This window comes from Haematobia irritans, chromosome 1 (assembly GCF_050003625.1).
Source record: "Haematobia irritans isolate KBUSLIRL chromosome 1, ASM5000362v1, whole genome shotgun sequence".
NCBI classification, from domain to species: Eukaryota; Metazoa; Arthropoda; class Insecta; order Diptera; family Muscidae; genus Haematobia; species Haematobia irritans.
This window is the reverse complement of record NC_134397.1, coordinates 77659705-77677418: the sequence shown is the minus strand read 5'-3', so window position 1 is coordinate 77677418 and position 17714 is coordinate 77659705. Positions and strand designations below refer to the sequence as shown.

Below are 17714 nucleotides of genomic sequence, written 5' to 3'. Positions count from 1 at the left end.
ATAAGAAATAACCTATTTTTGGCGCTTTTTTATCTTTAATCCAAAGATTCAATAACACAGTTAATAAACGATTACTTCTTTAAATAAATGCTGTTTTTCTTTACTTTAAGAAAAATTTGCTTTAATTCAAATACATACAACTTTAATTGAGGGACGCTAATTTCAAATATTCGTATCCAAAATTTAAAGAAAATAATTTTTAAAGCAAAGATAATGAACTAAAAATTTCTTTATTTTAAAGAAATTTGCCCTTAGTATTGTGTAAAGGGCTTTTCATAAAAATGAGGTTGCATAACATAGCTCAACATTTTTTTCAGTGTAATCTACATAACAATCTTGCGATTCCAATTTATGATTTCATGATTTTAAAATGTAGTCAAATGCAGGGTATCGAACAGTCAATTCGGCTTCATGTCAATTTACACATGTATCTAATGAAGGGTTTTATTATCCAAAAACAAAAACAGTAGACAAACCTAATTTGCCTAACAAAGTTTCTTCGGCTACACAGAACTGTGGTGATTAAGGTGTCAGTAAACCGACCGACAAACTAACGCCTCTCCTCCATAAAAACAAGACAAGTTTTCTACATAAATTTTATTGCTAGGAAAGTCAGCAACCCAGCACACGTGGTGACAATCCTTTGAGGTCCACTCAACATTTGAAACAATTGCAAGAATGGAGCCACTGGAGAAACGACGTGATCTCTTTCAATTTGTCCGTCGCACCATGTACTGGGCAGCCATGTATCCTTTGTATTTGGATCGCCTGTTGCCAAGATTCGTATGCGGATTTGGTCTAATCTTGGAATGGATGTTTGAGCTATTCCTATACCTGGTGTGCATACACATTGCGGTGCTTTATGTGTGCACGATATATTTGAATTTCCACAGCGGTGATTTGGAACTACTGGTCAACTGTATGATACAGACAATCATTTACGTGTGGACAATTGTCATGAAGGTTTATTTCCGACGCGGCCGGTCAGAGCTGTTGGAGGAACTGGTGGAGTCGGTCAATTTGGAATACAGGACACGTTCGGCAATTGGTATGTATACTCGTAGTGCGTGTGTGCAAGTGTGTTGACACTGCTGGGTGGAGAGCGTCAATGCATTTCATTGTTGTCGTTTTTGTTTTCTAGGATTTACGTACGTGACGATGGACCAATGTCTGGCCATGTCCAATAAATGGATTAAAACTTATGTGTATTGTTGTTTCGTTGGCACCGTTTTCTGGCTTATATTGCCCATAGCCTATGGCGATCGTAGTCTACCATTGGCTTGTTGGTATCCTTTGGACTATAAGGTATGTGTGTGTGTGTGAGTCCTTTTCCCATACCACATTCCTGCAAACTTGCACAATTCAATGAATGACCACGTATGCACGTTTATGTATGGGAGAAATTCTCTTGAATGAAATTTTGCGTCATTAAAATTCCTGTGTCGTTTTACAGGAACCCATAATTTACGAGACAATATATTTTCTTCAATCCGTTGGACAAATACAAGTGGCAGCTGCCTTTTCAGCATCAAGTGGCTTCCACATGGTAATGGCCATTTTAATGTCAGGTCAATATGATGTGCTATTTTGCAGTCTCAAGAACATCTTGGCAACAGTTGCCGTTCAAATGGGAACTACTAAAGAGGATCTAATGTATGTATAAAAAGCGTCTATAAGTCATGGTTAGTTCAGGTTAGCTTGTAATTACAGCCTAGTACTTCAGACTTTGGCTTACACAAGTTGTCCATTGTGATACCACATTGAGTGAAAATACTTATTATATAGGAAAAACCAACGAAACTCTGAATGTGACACGAATAAGGATTGTCATGACCCCACGGGAAATTGATGCCAATTGTCAATGTCGCACCTCCTATCACAGTATTGGAGCCGATGCTCCAGCATATTTTAAATGTTCTAAATATATTATTAAATATTATACTCTCTTGATATTAAAATCTTATTGGAACCAAAACTCTAATTCTTCTACGAAATGTAGAGAAACCTCTGGAAAATCTGTCATCTGGCAACTATTTAAATTAATTTTAAATAGGTTGCCTGCAGAGCTTGGCAATAGTGGAGGTTTCTGCCCAATACAATTCGGATTTGCAAAGAGCAAATTGACGGCGCACGCAGAGAAAGAATATGATATGACCCCAAACATATTTGAAGAACAAAATGTTTTTTTTTTGATGGTGAAAATGTTCTTTTCTCGGCAAAAATATACATTGTTGCCGAAATCAGATATGTAATTTTTGAGAAAATACCATGTTTGCGACAAACATGTTCCATGTTCACCGTCCAAAAATAACATTTTGCTCTTGAAATATGGTTGGGGTGATCATATTCTTTCTCTGCCTGTGAACGCCATCGACACCCAAAAAATGTGGACCCTCCAGGGCACTAAAGCTAATTTAACTATATTTTAGTTCACTGAGCTATTATGTTTTGAGAAAGTCTCCTTGGCTTTAATAATTTTTGCATACGGAAATTAAATGAAATAAAAATGGGGAAAAATTATACACACATGAAGCATAAAGATTTACTACATTCATATTTCCCACAAAATTGTGATGGTAGAAATAAAAAAAGCATTTAATACAGTAGATCGGATCATGATAACGCTTGCCATAGATGGTAGAATTCTACCAAAAATGGTATTTTTTTACTGTTTGGTAGAATTCTTAATGTTTTGCTAAATTTTGCAAAACATTCCCTTTCAACTAGAAGGTACTTAAATTACCTTTGTAATAATTAAATTTTTGACCAAATTTTCAATTGAAATAAAATTTTCTATAGAAGTAAAATTTTGACATAATTTTCTATAGAAATAAAATGTTGACAAAATGTCCTATAGAAATAAAATTTTGACAACATTTTCTATAATTTTCTATATCTATGTTATAGAAAATTTTGACAAAATTTTGACAAAATTTTTTATAGAAATAAAATTTTGACAAAATTTTCTATAGAAGTAACATTTTGACAAAAATTTCTATAGATATAAAATGTTGACAAAATTTTCTATAGAAATAAAATTTTAACAAAATTTTCTATAAAAATAAAATTTTGACAAAAGGTTCTATAGATATAAAACTTTTTCAATAAATGTAAAATTTTGCAAAATTTTCTATATAAATAAAATATTGATAAACTTTTCTATAGAAGAAAAATTTTGGCAAAATTTTCTATATAAATACAATGTTGATAAACTTTTCTATAGAAGTAAAATTTTGAGAAAATTTTGTATAGAAATAAGGTTTTGGCAATTTTTTATATAAATTCAATATCTTTGAAATTTTTAATTTTCGTTTTATTTCATATTATCAAAGTCCATTGTGAGTATGTTCTCCCTTTTTGTAGAATTAGTCACTTTCCCCAGTTGACAAAATTTGCTATAGCTATAAAATTTTGACAAAATTTTGTATAGATAAAAAATTTTGACAAAATTTTCTATAGAAATAAAATTTTGACAAAAACTTCTATAGAAATAAAATTATGGCAAAATTTTCTATAGAAATAAAATCTTGACAACATTTTCTATAGAAATAAAATGTTGGCAAACTTCTTTATAGATAAAAAATTTTGGCAAAATTTTTTTATAGATAAAAAATGTTGACAAAATTTGCTATAGATATAAAATTTTGACAAAAATTTTTATAGATAAAAACATTTTGACAAAATTCTCTATAGAAATAAAATTTTGGCAAAAATTTCTATAGAAATAAAATTATGGCAAAATTTTCTATAGAAATAAAATCTTGACAACATTTTTTATAGAAATAAAATGTTGGCAAACTTTTTTATAGATAAAAAAATTGACAACATTTTCTATAAATAAAAATTTTTGACAAAATTTTCTATAGATAGAAAAATTTTGACAAAATTTTTCTATAAATACAAAATTTTCTATAGAAATAAAATCTTGACAACATTTTCTATAGAAATAAAATGTTGGCAAACTTTCTATAGATAGAAAAGTTTTGACAAAATTTTCTATAGAAGTAAAATTTTCACAAAAATTTCTATAGATATAAAATGTTGACAACATTTTCAATACAAATAAAATTTTAACAAAATTTTCTATAGAAATAAAATTTTGACACAAGGTTCTATAGATAAAAGACTTTTTTGATAGATGTAAAATTTTGCAAAATTTGCTATATAAATAAAATGTTGATAACCTTTTCTATAGAAGTAAAATTTTGAGAAAATTTTTTATAGAAATAAGGTTTTGACAATTTTTCCTATAAATTCAATATCTTTGAAAATTTTAATTTTCGTTTTATATCATTTTATCAAAGTCCATTCTGAGTATGTTCTCCCTTTTTGTAGAATTAGTCACTTTCCCCGGTTGGAGCAAGCTAAAATCGTTAAAATATTTAAAATTTTGTATAGATAAACAATTTTGGCAAAAAATTTTTATAGATGAAAAAAATTTGACAAAATTTGCTATAGATATAAAATTTTGACAAAATTTTTTATAGATAAAAAAATGTTGGCAAAACTTTCTATAGAAATAAAATTATGGCAAAATTTTCTATAGAAATAAAATCTTGACAACATTTTCTATAGAAATAAAATGTTGGCAAACTTTTTTATAGATAAAAAATTTTGGCAAAATTTTTTTATAGATAAAAAATGTTGACAAAATTTGCTATAGATATAAAATTTTGACAAAAATTTTTATAGATAAAAACATTTTGACAAAATTCTCTATAGAAATAAAATTTTGGCAAAAATTTCTATAGAAATAAAATTATGGCAAAATTTTCTATAGAAATAAAATCTTGACAACATTTTTTATAGAAATAAAATGTTGGCAAACTTTTTTATAGATAAAAAAATTGACAACATTTTCTATAAATACAAATTTTTGACAAAATTTTCTATAGATAGAAAAATTTTGACAAAATTTTTCTATAAATACAAAATTTTCTATAGAAATAAAATCTTGACAACATTTTCTATAGAAATAAAATGTTGGCAAACTTTCTATAGATAGAAAAGTTTTGACAAAATTTTCTATAGAAGTAAAATTTTCACAAAAATTTCTATAGATATAAAATGTTGACAACATTTTCAATACAAATAAAATTTTAACAAAATTTTCTATAGAAATAAAATTTTGACACAAGGTTCTATAGATAAAAGACTTTTTTGATAGATGTAAAATTTTGCAAAATTTGCTATATAAATAAAATGTTGATAACCTTTTCTATAGAAGTAAAATTTTGAGAAAATTTTTTATAGAAATAAGGTTTTGACAATTTTTCCTATAAATTCAATATCTTTGAAAATTTTAATTTTCGTTTTATATCATTTTATCAAAGTCCATTCTGAGTATGTTCTCCCTTTTTGTAGAATTAGTCACTTTCCCCGGTTTGAGCAAGCTAAAATCGTTAAAATATTTAAAATTTTCTATAGATAAACAATTTTGGCAAAATTTTTTTATAGATGAAAAAATTTGACAAAATTTGCTATAGATATAAAATTTTGACAAAATTTTTTATAGATAACAACATTTTGGCAAAAATTTCTAGAGAAATAAAATTAATGCAAAATTTTCTATAGAAATAAAATCTTGACAACATTTTCTATAGAAATAAAATGCTGGCAAACTTTTTTATAGATAAAGGTTAGGTTAGGTTAAAGTGGCAGCCCGATTAAATTTCAGGCTCACTTAGACTATTCAGTCCATTGTGATACCACATTTAACTAAAAGTACCTATTACATATGGGCACTTCTAGTCTTAACCACTGAACCTTCTCTATTATTTACTTTTGTGGAACCAACCAGATTGCTCCAAAAACATTAACAAACTGCTTAAGTTAACGTTTTCCAGGTCAGCCAGTAATCTAAAGCTATATGCTCCTAAAATTCGCTTACGCCTTACACAAAAAGCAGGACACTCACACAAGAGGTGTTTAATTGATTCCTTTTGCTCCACGTCATGACAGCTTATACAATAGTCATTATACTTCGCACCTATAGTTTTTGCAAATTCGCCTATCAGGCAGCGATAAAAAAAATTGACAAAATTTTCTATAGATAGAAAAATGTTGACAAAATTTTGGCAAAATTTTTTGTAGATAAAAAATATTTGACAAAATGTCCTATAGATATACAATTTTGACAAAATTTTCTATAGAAGTAAAATGTTGACAAAATCTTCTATACAAATAAAATTTTAACAAAATTTTCTAGAAATAAAATTTTGACACAAGGTTCTATAGAAAAAAAAAAACATTTTTGATAGATGTAAAATTTTGCAAAATTTGCTATATAAATAAAATTTTGATAACCTTTTCTATAGAAGTAAAATTTTGAGAAAATTTTGTATAGAAATAAGGTTTTGACAATTTTTTCTATAAATTCAATATCTTTAAAAATTTTAATTTTCGTGTTATTTCATATTATCAAAATCCATTGTGAGTATGTTCATCCTTTTTGTAGAATTAGTCACTTTCCCCGGTTGGAGCAAGCCAAAATCGTGAAAATATTTAAAATTCGTCACATTTACAATTCAAGTTTTATTTATACACCAAAAAATTGATAAAATTGTAAAATTTTCTCCAAATTTTGGCAACCGTGATCATGATCCACAAAACCATGCGGCTCCGACGTTTTCCTAATTCGAAACTGAAGGAGCATTTTAGAATCGTAACTGGTAAAGCTCTGTCGACTACGACGAAGCTGGCAGGAATAATGATAAATGTGGACCACTGACGAGCGTAGCATACGTACTTTAACTACACAGAAAAAAATATCACCAAAATATTTCCAATTAAAAAGTTAATTGAAGTTGAAAATTTTTTCAATTAATAAATTAATTGATACAATTAACTTTTTAATCATGATAGAAACATTAAGTTAATTAAGTCAATAATGGAAAATTTCAAAATTTTTAATTAAAAAAATAATTGATACAATTAACTTTTTAATCAAATTCGGAAGACTAATTCAGTTAAAAAAATGCTGATTTTTTTTTTAATTTTTAATTAAAAATGTATTTCAAACAATCATTTGTTAATCCAAATAAAAACTCTAAGCCAATTCAGAAAGTAATTAAAAATAGTTACCTTTTTTAATTGATAAATTAATTGAGTTTTGCAATCAACATCAATTAAATTTTTAATTGAATCAATTAAAAAATTAATTGAAATTTGCTGAAAAAATCAATTAATTTTTTAATCAAGAATTTTTTCTATGCCCAATTAAAACTGTGATTGATACTATCATTTTCGTGATTGAAGACATTTCAATTAAAAAATTAATTGGATCAATTAATTTGGTGATTGAATCAGAAAAAATTTTTTTTGTGTGTAGCAACTACTTTGAGTAACGAGGTAGATAATAGTGCGGTTCTCAGGATAATACAAAATGCAAAGAGTGTGTACTCTCCGATTGATATCCGCTTACCGTACAATCTTGGCAACCACATCAATGGTCCTCGCCGGTATCCCTCAATTGAAACTGCTGATAACGGAAAGGTCTGAGATACTTAACGAACTAACATCAATGCTGTCATGCTCAACCAGTACGCGAAAGATTACTGAATAAATGGCAAAGGTAGATGGACCTACCAAATTATTCCGAACATAAAGAGCTTAATAAATACAATTCAAGGCGAGATGAAGTTCTATCTATGACAAGTGCTTAGCAGAATTTGAAAAACTTAAGATTGAGATTTTATTTCATAATGAAATAACGCCTCAAAATAAAAAATGAAATAGTACCCCAAAAATATATTTTGGGGTGTTATTTCATTTTACCTAGATTTGCAATTGACCGAAAATTACATGAAATACGCAAAAAAAAATTTGGATTCAAATCACGTAGTAACAGGGAATGTTACTACTTCTACAATCGATCCAATCAATTTTTAATTGAAATGTTTTCAATCAACCACCAAAGTTTTGGTTTTTGTTTTAATTAAAAAAAAAATTGTTGAAACAATTAAAATTTTAATTGAATATTTTTTAAAATTCAATTAAAATTTTAATTGAAAATATTTTAGTGAACATTTTACTATGCACTGTTCCGCTATAATGACTATGCTAGTCAATTTACAATTGTATTCGACCTCTGAAGTTTCAAAACCCCGCTAATTACTACAGCAAACGAACTTCTTTATGTTCTTGAATAAATGAACATACATAAAACAAGTAAGGAAAGTCTAAAGTCGGGCGGGGCCGATTATATTATACCCTGCACCACTTTGTAGATCTAAATTTTCGATACCATATATAAAGGTTTGTCCCAAATACATACATTTAAATATCACTCGATCTGGAAGAATTTGATAGACTTCTACAAAATCTATAGACTCAAAATTTAAGTCGGCTAATGCACTAGGGTGGAGCACAATGTTAGTAAAAAAATATGGGAAACGTTTAAATCTGAAGCAATTTTAAGGAAACTTCGCAAAAGTTTATGTATGATTTATCGCTCGATATATATGTATTAGAAGTTTAGGAAAATTAGAGTCATTTTTACAACTTTTCGACTAAGCAGTGTCGATTTTACAAGGAAAATGTTGGTATTTTGACCATTTTTGTCGAAATCAGAAAAACATATATATGGAAGCTATATCTAAATCTGAACCGATTTCAATAAAATTTGGCACACATGAAATCGGAGCAAAAAATTGGCCTCTGTTGTCATATGAGTGTAAATCGGGCGAAAGCTATATATGGGATCTATATCTAAATCTGAACCGATTTCAATAAAATTTGGCACACTTGAACACTACTAATTGTACTCCTAGTGCAAAATGTGAACCAAATTGGGGTAAAAGTCTGGCTTCTGGGACCGTATTAGTCCATATCGGGCAAAAGATATATATGGGAGCTATATCTAAATCTGAACCGATTTCAACCAAATTTGGCACGCATAGCAACAATGCTAATTCTACTCCCTGTGCAAAATTTCAACTAAATCGGAGTTAAAATTGGCCTCTGTGGTCATATGAGTGTAAATCGGCCGAAAGCTATATATTGGAGCTATATCTAAATCTGAACCGATTTCAACCAAATTTGGCACGCATAGCTACAATGCTAATTCTAGTCCCTGTGCAAAATTTCAACCAAATTGGGGTAAAACTCTGGCTTCTGGGACCGTATTAGTCCATATCGGGCGAAAGATATATATGGGAGCTATATCTAAATCTGAACCGATTTCAATAAAATTTGGCACACTTGACTATAGTACTAATTGTTCTTCTTGTGCAAAATTTTAAGCAAATTAGGGTAAAACTCTTGCTTCTGGGGCCATATAAGTCCATATCGGGCGAAATAAATATATGGGAGCTATATCTAAATCTGAGCCGATTTCATCCAAAATCAATAGGGATCTATTCTGAGCCAAAACATATACTTGTGCCAAATTTGAAGTCGATTGGACTAAAACTGCGACCTAGACATCGATTACAAAAATGTGTTCACGGACAGACGAACATCGCTATATCGACTCAAGAGCCCACCCTGAGCATATTTGCCAAAGACACCATGTGTCTATCTCGTCTCCTTCTGGGTGTTGCAAACATATGCACTAACTTATAATACCCTGTTCCACAGTGTGGAGCGGGGTATAAAAATGAGAAAAAAGATATTGTGAAATAGGAATGCAGATCAAAATCAGGGAAGCGCTGATTAATTTGGAAACTTTGTAGAAGCTAAATATTACGTTGAACACAGACACCATGATTGATGATTGAAAAAAGAAAATTCCCGGGATTTTTTCCTTGCAACTACATAACTGCACTCAGTTGCGTATCGCCTCCTTCGGTGTATTATCGATACTCTTATATTATATATTTAGGAATGATGTTTTATGGATGAGTATCGATAATACCCCAAAGAAGAGGATACTGTGTGCAAAAAATCACCAGATTTTGTCCTTGCAACTACCAATTTATACCAAATTGTTATACAATCGGATATTGGAATAAAATCGGAGACGATACGAAAAAATCGCCCAATTTTTTCTTGCAAATTGCACACAGTTTCGTATATTCTCCTTTGCTGTATTATCGATACTCATCCATAAAGTATAAAGAGTATCGATAATACTCCAAAGGAGACGATACAAAACTGTGCCCAATTTTGTAGTTGCAAGGAAAAAATCGCGCGATGGTGGTTCCAATATTGTCAGGTCAATAAAACGATATGCGTAGCCACGATTCCTCGAAGCTTTCAAATTGTATTAATTTTTTGCTTATTTGGGTTATTCTTAAGTCCTGAATGTTTTTCCTTCTTTTCAAAATATTGGGGTGTTAATTCATATATAATTGGGGCATTATTTCATATTTTAGGATATTATTTCTCTCGTTGGGGCGTTATTTCGTAGAGCCAATAGGTGAACTTAAACCCAATTTTCGAAAAGTCACCAAAGTGGGAGCCCCCTCTCCGTCCAAATATTGAAATGTCATGAACCCCATATTAATTTCATAATCTCACCCACCGTGTTGCAATAGAGAACATGCCCGCCTGTTTTGTTTATTATACCCTCCACCATAGGATGGGGGTATATTAACTTTGTCATTCCGTTTGTAACACATCGAAATATTGCTCTAAGACCCCATAAAGTATATATATTCTGGGTCGTGGTGAAATTCTGAGTCGATCTACGCATGTCCGTCCATCCGTCCGTCTGTTGAAATCACGCTAAAACAAGCTATCGACTTGAAACTTGGCACAAGTAGTTGTTATTGATGTAGGTAGGATGCTATTGCAAATGGGCCATGTCGGACCACTTTTAGGTATAGCCCCCATATAAACCGACCCCTAGATTTGGCTTGCGGAGCCTCTTGGAGGAGCAAAATTCATCCGATCCGGTTGAAATTTGGTACATGGTGTTAGTATATGGCCTCTAATGACCATGCAAAACTTGGTCTATATCGGTTCATAATTATATATAACTCCCATATAAACCGATCCCCAGATTAGACCTCCGGAGCCTCTTGAAGGAGCAAAATACATCCGATCCGGTTGAAATTTGGTACGTGGTGTTAGTAGATGGTCTCTACTAACCATGCAAAAATTGGTCCATATCGGTTCATAATTATATATAGCCACCATATAAACCGATCCCCAGATTTCACCTCCGGAGCTTCTTGGAGAAAAAAATGCATCCGATCCGGTTGAAATTTGGTACGTGGTGTTAGTGTATGGTCTCCAATAACCATGCAAAAATTGGTCCATATCGGTCCATAATTATATATAGCCCCCATATAAATCGATACCCAGATTTGACCTCCGGAGCCTCTTGGAAGACCAAACTTCATCTGATTCAGTTGAAATTTGGTACGTTATGTTAATAGATGACCTCAAACACTCATGCAAAAATTGGTCGATATCGGTCCATAATTATATATAGGCCCCATATAAACCGATCCCCAGATTTGACCTCCGGAGTATCTTGGAAGAGCAAAATTCTTCCCATTCGGTTGAAATTTGGTATGTGATGTTAGTATATGGTATCCAACAACCATGCAGGAATTGGTTCCTATCAGTCCATAATTATATATAGCTCCCATATAAACCAATCGCCAGATTTGACCTCCGGTGCCTTTTGGAGAAGCAAAATGCATCCGATCTGGTTGAAATTTGGTACGTGGTGGTAGTATATGATATTTAACAACCATGCCAAAAGTGGTCCATATCAGTCCATATTCATTTATAGTCCCCATATAAACCGATCCCGAGATTTGGTTTTGGAGCCTCTTGGGGGAGCAAATTTCATCCGAGTGAGTTGAAATTTGTGGATGACAGTCTTTCGTAGAAGTTTCTACGCAATTCATGGTGGACGGTACATACGATTCGACCTGGCCGAACTTACGGCCGTATATACTTGTTATACCCTCCACCATAGGATGGGGGTATATTAACTTTGTCATTCCGTTTGTAACACATCGAAATATTGCTCTAAGACCCCATAAAGTATATATATTCTGGGTCGTGGTGAAATTCTGAGTCGATCTAAGCATGTCCGTTCGTCCGTCCGTCTGTCCGTCCGTCTGTGGAAATCACGCTAACTTCCGAACGCAACAAGCTATCGACTTGAAACTTGGCACAAGTAGTTGTTATAGATGTAGGTCGGATGGTATTGAAAATCGGCCATATCGGACCACATTTACGTATAGCCCCCATATAAACCGATCCCCAAATTTGGCTTGAGGAGCCTCCCGGAGCAGCAAAATTCACCCGATCCGGTTGAAATTTGGTACCTGATGTTAGTATACGGCCTCTAACAACCATGCAAAAATTGGTCCATATCGGTCCATATTTATATATAGCTCCCATATAAACCGATCCCCAGATTTGACCTCCGGAGCCTCTTGGAGGAGCAAAATTCATCCGATCCGGTTGAAATTTAGTACGTGGTCTTAGTATACGGTCTCTAACATTCATGCAAAAATTGGTCCATGTCGGTCCATAATTATATATAGCCCCCATATAAACCGATCCCCAGGTTTGACCTCCGGAGCCTCTTGGAGGGGAAAAATTCATCCGATCCGGTTGAAATGTGGTACATGATGTTATTATACGGTCTCTAACAACCATGCAAAAATTGGTCCATATCGGTCCATAATTATATATAGCCCCCATATAAACCGATCCCCAGATTTGACCTCCGGAGCCTCTTGGAGGGGCAAAATTCATCCGATCCTGTTGAAATTTGGTACCTGATGTTAGTATACGGCCTCTAACAACCATGCAAAAATTGGTCCATATCGGTTCATAATTATATATAGCTCCCATATAAACCGATCCCCAGATTTGAACTCCGGAGCCTCTTGGAGGAGCAAAATTCATCCGATCCAATAGAAATTTAGTACGTGGTGTTAGTATATAGTCTCTAACAACCATGCAAAAATTGGTCCATATCGGTTCATAATTATATATAGCTCCCATATAAACCGATCCCCAGATTTGACCTCAGGAGCCTCTTGGAGGAGCGAAATTCATCCGATCCTGTTGAAATTTGGTACATGGTGTTAGTATATGGTATCTAACAACCATGCAAAAATTGGTCCATATCGGTCCATAATTATATATAGCAAAAGTCATCCGATGCGGTTGAAATTTGGTACATTTTGTCAATATATGGCCTCTAACAGCCATGTAAAAATTGGTCAATATCGGTCTTTAGTTATATATAGCCGATGACTTATTACACAAAAATTGGTCCATATCGCCAAAAATAATCTACCAAAACTTTATTTCCATAGAAAATTTTGTCAAATTTTATTACTATAGAAAGTTGTGTCTAAATTTCATTTCTATAGAAAGTTTTGTCAAACGTTTATTTCTATAGAAATGTTTGTCAAAATTTTATTTCCATAGAAAGTTTGGTCAAAATTTTATTTTTATAGAAAATTATGTAAAAAATTTATGTCTGCGGAAAATTTTGTCAACATTTTATTTCTATACAAAATTTTGTCAACATTTTACTTCCATAGAAAATTTTGTCAACATTTTATTTCTATAGAAAATTTTGTCAAGTTTTTATTTCTATAGAAAATTTTGTCAAAATTTTATTTCTATAGAAAATTTTGTCAAGTTTTCATTTCTATAGAAAATTTTGTCAAGTTTTCATTTCTATAGAAAATTTTGTCAAACTATATTATATACGTATTTAATCGGCCTTTTTTTGTTTAATATATACCCCGTATGGGCTAACTTACAATTTAGAAGACAGTGTTAAAAAGTTTTACGATACCTTGCCATCGGCAAGTGTTATCGCAACCCAAGTAATTCGATTGTGGATGACAGCCTTTAGTAGAAGTTCCTACGCAATCCATGGTGGAGGGTACATAAGATTCGGCCTGGCCGAACTTACGGCCGTATATACTTGTTTTTTACTTAATTTATTATAATTACAAATTATAATAAACTTATTTATTCGGGCATTAGCAACTTGAAGCTATCCGTCTAAGTGATAAGAGAGAACTTCACCACTGTAGTATCACAATGGACTAAATTGTGTAAATAAGCCTGAAATATCGGGCTGCCACTATACATAACCTAACCTATCCCCCCACATTATCTGTATATTTCAAGTAAATCGGAGAAGTTTAGTTTCTTTACTGGACTTATCATGTAGTTGTTTCAGCAAACATCCGTTAGACACCAAATATTTTTCCCTGCTGAAATAGCAATCAAATATTGCCAAATTAGCAAACATGTGTGCTAATGTTTTTGACAAACATCGCTGCTAAAATAGCAAACTACATCAGTTGAAATAGCTAAACTTTTTTTATACCCTGCGCCACACTGTGGAATAAGGTATTATAAGTTGGCGTATAAAGGGTGATACGGTCAAAATTTGGTCAATATAAACTTGACGTATTTCTTTCAATTTTGCATTAAAAAAACCTGAACACCCCTCATTTTGAAGGTGTGTGTGTGTAGAATGTTGCTCCTATTTTGATTTTGGAATTCACTCTTCAGTTGTTAAAATGCCGTTCAAGCAAGAAGAGCAGCGTATCAAAATTTTGCTCGCGCATCGCGAAAATCCGAGCTACTCGCACGCAAAGCTGGCAAAATCGCTAAAAGTTGCCAACCGTTACAAATGTAATTAAAGTGTTTGGGGAACGTTTGTCGACAGCCAGGAAGTCTGGATCGGGGGGAAATCGAAACCCGGAAGCTGCTGAGACGACAAAGAGAGTTGCCGGTAGTTTCAAGCGAAACCCTAACCTCTCTCTCCGAGATGCCGCAAATAAGCTGGGTGTATCGTCTACAACCGTGCATCGAGCCAAAAAACGAGCCGGACTATCGACTTACAAGAAGGTAGTGACTCCAAATCGCGATGATAAACAAAATACGACGGCCAAAGCGCGATCCCGGAGGCTGTACACGACGATGCTGACGAAGTTTGACTGCGTGGTAATGGACGACGAAACCTACGTCAAAGCCGACTACAAGCAGCTTCCGGGACAGGAGTTTTATACGGCAAAAGGAAGGGGAAAGGTAGCAGATATTTTCAAGCACATAAAACTGTCAAAGTTCGCACAGAAATATCTGGTTGGGCAAGCCATCTGTACCTGTGGCTTGAAAAGCAGCATTTTCATAGCTTCCGGGACTGTCAACCAAGAAATTTACGTGAAAGAGTATTTGAATAAACGTCTGCTGCCTTTCCTGAAGAAACACGGTTGTTCCGTAAAAAGGCCATGGAGTGGTACGCCGCCAACAACGTGCAGGTGGTTCCCAAGGACAAGAACCCTCCCAACACTCCAGAGCTCCGCCCAATTGAGAAATACTGGGCTATTGTCAAGCGGAACCTAAAGAAGACCAAAAAAACTGCTAAGGGCGAGCAGCAGTTCAAGGCAAACTGGCTTTCTGCGGCGAAGAAGGTGGACAAGGTGGCTGTACAAAATCTGATGGCAGGTGTCAAGCGTGAGGCCCGGCAATTCGGATTTGGAAAAGCGAAAGCCTAACTGAATATTTTTCCTGAATTTTATACTAATTGAACTTGAAAAAGAAATTTAATTTGATTTTTTAAATAAACGATTTCACCGATTTACACGCGTTTTCCCTTGACCAAATTTTGACCGTATCACCCTTTATGTTTGCAACACCCAAAAAGAGACGCGAGAGACACATGGTGTCTTTGACAATATTGCTCAGGGACAGACCCAGAGTCGATTTAGGTCAGATATCCGGAGTGAATTTATAATTTTATTCAAGTCTGAAAAATCTGCAGACTACTCAACAGTATATCTGCTGTTCCAAAATAGCAGATTACAAAAAAACTGATAATACATCAGTGTTTTGTTTGCAAACAGCAATCAGTGTTTGCTATTAACATCAGTCTTTTTTCTATGAGTGTATATAAAGATTATGGGAATATTTTATTAAGGAATAAGAGAGAGAGTGTGTATAGGTTTAAAAACATTTCCATATATGCCTCCTTCTGCTTTCATATTTAACTTTCGTTTTGTTTTCTTTATAGCAAACTTCGAAATTTACAAGAATTTGCAGAACCAGAAATTAATGAATACTACTGTTCCATAGAAGAATCGTGTGATGTAAATACCTTAGGATACTCCACGGAGAGAGAAGAAACGCGGAGAAGACCCTCTGTTGCCTCCAAGGATTTTAAGCGTAGTTTTCGCAACTCATTCAAGAACTGTATTGAGCATCATTGGTACATATTGGATTGCTTGAAAAACATGGAAATATTTTACAACCCAATATGGTTTTTCAAAACGGGCGAAGTCATTCTCCTCATGTGTCTAGTGGCGTTTGTATCTGTGAAGGTATGTAGCCCATACAATTACAGGATACTAATATTTCATCTATGTCCTTTCTCCATCAATGTATCACCCCCCACTTTAATTATTTGTTTTGCAATTTTTGTTTTTGCAGTCTACCACAGCAAATTCATCCTTCATGCAGGCTCTATCTTTGGGCCAATACCTGGTGCTAGTCGCTTGGGAGTTATTGATTATTTGTTATTTTGGAGAAATGATTTACATCAACAGCCAACGTTGTGGCGATGCTATTTTAAGGAGTCCTTGGTATTTGCAAATGCGTGAAATGAAAAATGATTTTCTCATGTTCTTGATGAGATCCTATCGGCCATTCAAATTGACCGCTGGTAAAATGTATCCATTGAATGTTGACCGTTTCCGGGGTGTAAGTAAATCAAATAGAATTATTCATCACAGAAGAAGGTAAAAGTCTTCGTTTCTCACCAATTGCTCTTGGTTCTATTCACTTTACAGGTTATTACCACAGCTTTTTCTTTTTTGACTCTGTTGCAAAAAATGGATGAAAGAGTATGAAATGGTCCTGAAGCTGGTTGAACATTGCCAACAACTGTGAATTTATGACCTGTCATTATTCAATTTCGTATTCAATAAATATCCCACAGTCGTTATGTGCTATTGGGAATCGATTCTATTCTAGAATATAATAAAGTAGTTGTTAAGTTTAAGGACATGTCATTACTATTGACATAGACCATTGATGTCTGGTAGAAAATATCCTGTAGGTTAGAAAGGATAGCAGACGCATAGAAAAATCACTTTTGAACACAATCACAGGAAGCATTTAATACCATTACATGGTGGTCCTGCACATGTATTTTATAATTACGGAAAAACATTTGGTACACGCAGAGAAAGCAACATTTTTAGACAGGTCAAGGTAGTCATTAGTGCGTTTCTTGATTGAGAAAAGAGAATGTATTTGGTGTATATCTTTACGCAATAAATATGTACATACAAAGAAAAAAGTCCGTAGTTAAATTGATGATGCTTAATTTATCTTATGTTTATTGCAAAAAACTTATTTCTTTTTAGTTTTTTTTTTTTATATTTTTATACCCTTCACCACTACTGTGGTACAGGGTATAATAAGTTTGTGCAATTGTATGTAACGCCAAGAAGCAAAAGTCTGAGACCCATCGTTTAGTATACCGATCGTCTTAGAATTAATTTCTGAGTCGATTTAGCGATGTCCGTCTGTCTGTCCGTCTGTCTGTCTGTTCATGTATTTTTGTGCGCAAAGTACAGGTCACAGTTTAAGTCCGATCGTCCTCAAATTTGGCACAGGGTCGTTTTGGGGAACAAAGACGATCTCTATTGATTTTGGAAAAAATGGGTTCAGATTTAGATATAGCTGTCATATATATTTATCCCCGATCTGGTCATAATTGGCGTGTTTATCAACCGATGTTCTTCAAATTCCGTACATCCGAATAT

At 33.1% G+C, this 17714-nt stretch overlaps 1 protein-coding gene across 1 annotated transcript; it reads left to right on the top strand.

The window, feature by feature from the left end:
- The first annotated feature begins 541 nt into the window (after positions 1-541).
- Positions 542-16902, top strand: Or83a (Odorant receptor 83a). Its single transcript, XM_075311135.1, has 6 exons — positions 542-1048; positions 1142-1305; positions 1454-1653; positions 15959-16265; positions 16375-16644; positions 16734-16902. Exons 1-6 carry the CDS (start codon positions 679-681, stop codon positions 16791-16793), a joined length of 1371 nt encoding a protein of 456 aa, XP_075167250.1. The 5' UTR covers positions 542-678; the 3' UTR covers positions 16794-16902.
- Positions 16903-17714: the final 812 nt, after the last annotated feature.

Excerpts from the sequence above, each read along its gene's own strand:
- Or83a (XM_075311135.1), top strand. The coding sequence starts at position 679 with ATGGAGCCACTGGAGAAACGACGTGATCTCTTTCAATTTGTCCGTCGC. Across the intron at positions 1,306-1,453 it reads GGTATCCTTTGGACTATAAG|GAACCCATAATTTACGAGAC; the intron begins GTATGTGTGTGT and ends GTCGTTTTACAG. Across the intron at positions 1,654-15,958 it reads ACTACTAAAGAGGATCTAAT|CAAACTTCGAAATTTACAAG; the intron begins GTATGTATAAAA and ends TTTTCTTTATAG.